The sequence below is a fragment of the Ostrinia furnacalis genome, unplaced genomic scaffold, assembly GCF_004193835.3.
Source record: "Ostrinia furnacalis isolate ACB-3 unplaced genomic scaffold, ASM419383v2 OfSCF7458, whole genome shotgun sequence".
Taxonomy (NCBI): domain Eukaryota; kingdom Metazoa; phylum Arthropoda; class Insecta; order Lepidoptera; family Crambidae; genus Ostrinia; species Ostrinia furnacalis.
The window spans coordinates 35,310-39,335 of NW_021137697.1; the positions used below are offsets into that span (position 1 = coordinate 35,310).

The 4,026-nt window shown below is 38.4% G+C and overlaps 1 protein-coding gene across 1 annotated transcript; it reads right to left on the reverse strand.

Annotated features, from left to right (window-relative positions):
• Nucleotides 1-707: 707 nt before the first annotated feature.
• On the reverse strand, nucleotides 708-2,552 carry LOC114364678 (uncharacterized). Its single transcript, XM_028320909.1, has one exon. The coding sequence runs from the start codon at nucleotides 2,521-2,523 to the stop codon at nucleotides 943-945; it is 1,581 nt and encodes a 526-aa protein (XP_028176710.1). The 5' UTR covers nucleotides 2,524-2,552; the 3' UTR covers nucleotides 708-942.
• Nucleotides 2,553-4,026: the final 1,474 nt, after the last annotated feature.

The window sequence follows — 4,026 nt, forward strand, 5'->3', positions numbered from 1 at the left end:
TTCATCAAAATCCGTTCAGTAGTTGCGTGAAAGAGTAACAAACATCCAGATATCCAAACTTTTGCATTTATAATATTAGTAGGATACAGTCCAATGTGACAATGTGATAGTGAAACGGTAACGTAATGTAATACAATATTTTATAAGTTGGTTAACCAAACTTAAGTAGGTATAATTATTTATGTGGTATATCCCACAAGGTGGACCGACGACCTGATAAAGGTAGCAGAAAGGCGCTAGATGCAGACCGCTCACCAACCGTGCGATGTGAAGTCATTGGGGGAGGCCTATGTTCAGCAGTGGACGTCCTGTGGCTGAAATGATGATGATGATGAATTATTATTTATGGCCACGAGCGAGTAGACTTAGAACTGAAATTTTCATACTAAAGGTAATAAAAATCTAAATTTTCTGCTGATAGGATTTTAAAAGTGCTTTTACACTGCCTAGTATTAACTTTAAGCCTACCACTTCTTTGGGATAATGGGCCAGTAGCACAAGAAACAGTCATTTCTCTCGTACTAAATCTCTGTTGAAATAATATTAAATATTCAAAACATAAAGTATTCCTTTGGAATAGTGCAACAAAGAACTGAGCGAGCAACAGTGATAAATAAAAAGAGATCCGTTATGCCGTCGCCGTCACATGCGAAATACGTTTACTGCAGCCGGAGGATCGAAAAAAAACCAATTAATTTAAAATATATTTAATTAAAAGAAATAAAAAATTACATGAAATTACTTTCTAAGAGATGAAACCTAATCGAAGTCGGATTATGGAATGACAAATTAAATTAAACAATATTGAAAGGAAATAGATTTGCGTCACAGCGCCAAATTGCAATATCGACACTTAGGTATTTTCATACAGAGCGCGCGGCTGCAACCTCAGCGATCTTCTAAGGGTACGGCTACGTAATTCCTCCCCTCTGAGAACGGCGACTATTTTAGCACGTTCAGTGAAAATGTTGCCGGGATGCCCTCTGGATCTTTCTGGATTGGTGGCTGTTGTTCATTTCTTGAAGGCTTCTTGTTACATTTCAGAATGTTGTAGCGCCGGCATGAGATGACGATGATAAGTGCAACTGCACTTAATAGTACTATGTAAAACGGTACAGTCGTGTGGTACAGGGTGTGAAGCTGAGCGTCGTCGATCTTGATCGGAGTCTGCATCATGATTTTGTCTTGTATACTATGTAGTTCTTGCAGGTTGATCGAGTTTAAGTTCATATGAGATGATATCTTGACTTGTCCTTCTACATCAAATGGTATCTCAGTCAGTTTGAGAGGCTGTCCTTTTACCTCATCATTGTCGTTTGTTATAGTGAATTCCGCAGTTTTCAGGTGGCAGCCAACGGGGATGGTGATGAGATAGCTTCCCTGGAGCGTATTGTAGTCTTGTCTTGAACAGATGAGCTGGACCTTGGTGGGATGTGGGAACGACAGGACATAATGCTGGTCGTCCAATTTCTCCATGGCTTCTCTCTTGAGTGTAATTGTTGAAAATTCACAGGTCTCCTTCAGGATTTGGTTAACAATCAGCTCCTGGATGCAGTCAGACTTGGTGCGTAGCTGATGATTTGCAGTGCTTTCACACAGGAACCAGTGGTTTAGCTTCGGACATTCTGTCTCTATGTACATGAATGCGATCTCATTGGTTGCTATGTAGGGATAGGTTGGGATAAGGGCCTGTGCATTTTTATTGGGAACTATTGATAAATGATATAGATTATATACATCCTTGGAGATAATAGGGAATTGAAATATGAATACTATTTGATTTTCTGTATAATATGAACCAGGTTTTATTATTTCATAGTACTGTCTTAGTTCAAGATTAATTATTCGATCGGTTCCATAAATAACTTTAAGTTTACTTATCATTGAATTTAAAACATCTACATCTATCATTGAATGATGTGTGCTAGATGCACGTATAAAAGCTAGACAGTTTTCTAATCTAATTAATTCTTGAGTTAAATCCTCAATATTCTCACTTACAATTACCAATAACTGAGCAAATTTCGCATACTTGATAAGACTGTTTTCTTTATAAGCATCACTATTTAATATTGTTTCGATAGTAGCATTAATCTTATTCTGATTATCTAATAATTGAGTTAGGATATCATTGTGTTTAGACATCCACTCCTTACAAAGACTAATATGATTATTGAATTCAGTTGTAACCTTATCCTGATTGCTTTTAAGAATATTAATTACTTTATTATATTTCTCAGCATCCGTATGATCTAAGTTACCGGTAATGCTTTTTATTACTGAGCCTAGGCCATCTACAATGCCTCTTTTAGCTCTATTCGGTTCTAATGACCTTAGTTGTTTAAGTACCTTGTTGAGTTTGTTGCCTAAATAGTCGATCTGAGTCTCGTACAGTAAGAATGTGTCGTTAGTCAGTCGTTGTTCGTAGCTCTTAAGTTGGATTTGTAGTGAGTTAATTTTATCCTCGATGTCGTTTAAGTCTACGTACTGGATGAATGTATGATGATGGGTCGTCAGTTTCATAGGTCCAAGTTTATGTGGTAGCAGTCCTGGTCCGTCATCCAAGCTCTCAAGTTTTATCTCTTGAGGTTGGCTGAACCCGAGGGCCGTTATTAACAGTATCCTGTAACAAATTAACCGCTTTAGGGATTCGTTTCAGGCGTGACTTGGCTACAGGGCCGCGTTTTTTAGAAGTGTATATGTGTATTGGTAGGTCTGCTAGAACTGTGTCTTGTGTGTAACGAGCAGCGGTTTTTTGACGACTAGCCAGAGGATTTTTGATGAAGATCTGTTGATCAGGTGCGTATTCTGTTTCTGGTTCCCGGTTCCGATTCCTATTGTCTATAATAGCAGTGCGGTTAGCTAAGGAAGAACTATTAATTAAGTCATAGACCTTTTTCATTTGCTCTCTATGGTTTTGAGTATATTGTTGTAGAAGGTGTTGAGATATATCGATATCCAGACAATCTCTTGGGTCAAAATGTCCATTCAATAGGTCGAAGGGTCTACATCTTGTAAAGCTATGGATGGAGCTGTTATAAGCAATAAGTGCGTAGGGCATGAGGTTTACGACTGGTTCTTCTTTATGCTGAAGTTTTAGAAGTCTGAGGTGTTCAAGGAGGGTTGAGTGAAATCTTTCTATATTTCCATTATCATTGGGAGAGTGAGGTAATATTCTATGATGATTGATTTTATGTAATCTTGTGAATTCCAGAAATAGTTGGTTTGTGAACTCCGTTCCATTGTCAGTAATGATGGTTACAGGTACACCATGGTGGGTGCAGAATTGTAATAGGGACTGGAGTATGCTAAGAGCTGTACCATCACGTAGATGGTAGGCTTGACCATACTTTGTGAAGACGTCTATGAAGGTTACGTACTTCTCACTTTGAACGGTAAATAGGTCCATATGGACTATCTCGAAAGGCTTCGTGGCAGGAGGCACGATGTTAAACTGAGGTCTGATGGGATTCCTATCATATTTACCTTGGCCACAGATGGTACATTCATTTATGAACTTAGTTATTTGGTCTTTCATTTTAGGCCAATAATACTTTCGGGATAGAGCCAGGTAGCATTCGTTAATACCGCGATGGTTGGTTTTACCATCGTGATAATGGCGAATAATCTCCTGTTGACGGAGATACTCTTTAACGTTCTCTATTTCAGTCTTAGTTAAGATGAGGTTCATTGATGAACTTTTGAACTTGTCTTGTAATATCGGGATGATAGAATACATTGCTAGTGGTGGATTGATAAGGAGAGCGGTTTTGACCTTTGGATTGACATATTCTTTGACTGCATTTACTACATCTTCTTCTAGGTTCTGTTCTGCTAATTGAATGCTTATACGAGTATGTGTATCGAAGGGTTTAGTGACAGTAGGTTTCCGTTTAACGTCGTTGACTACGGAGAGGCATATCTGTCGGTTAAATTTATTGAGGGGTTCATCTGTGATTGGTATTTCCAGGATAGGATGCTCATTACTGGTATGCGCTGTTTCAGTGGAAGAGTTTGGCTTTGTAT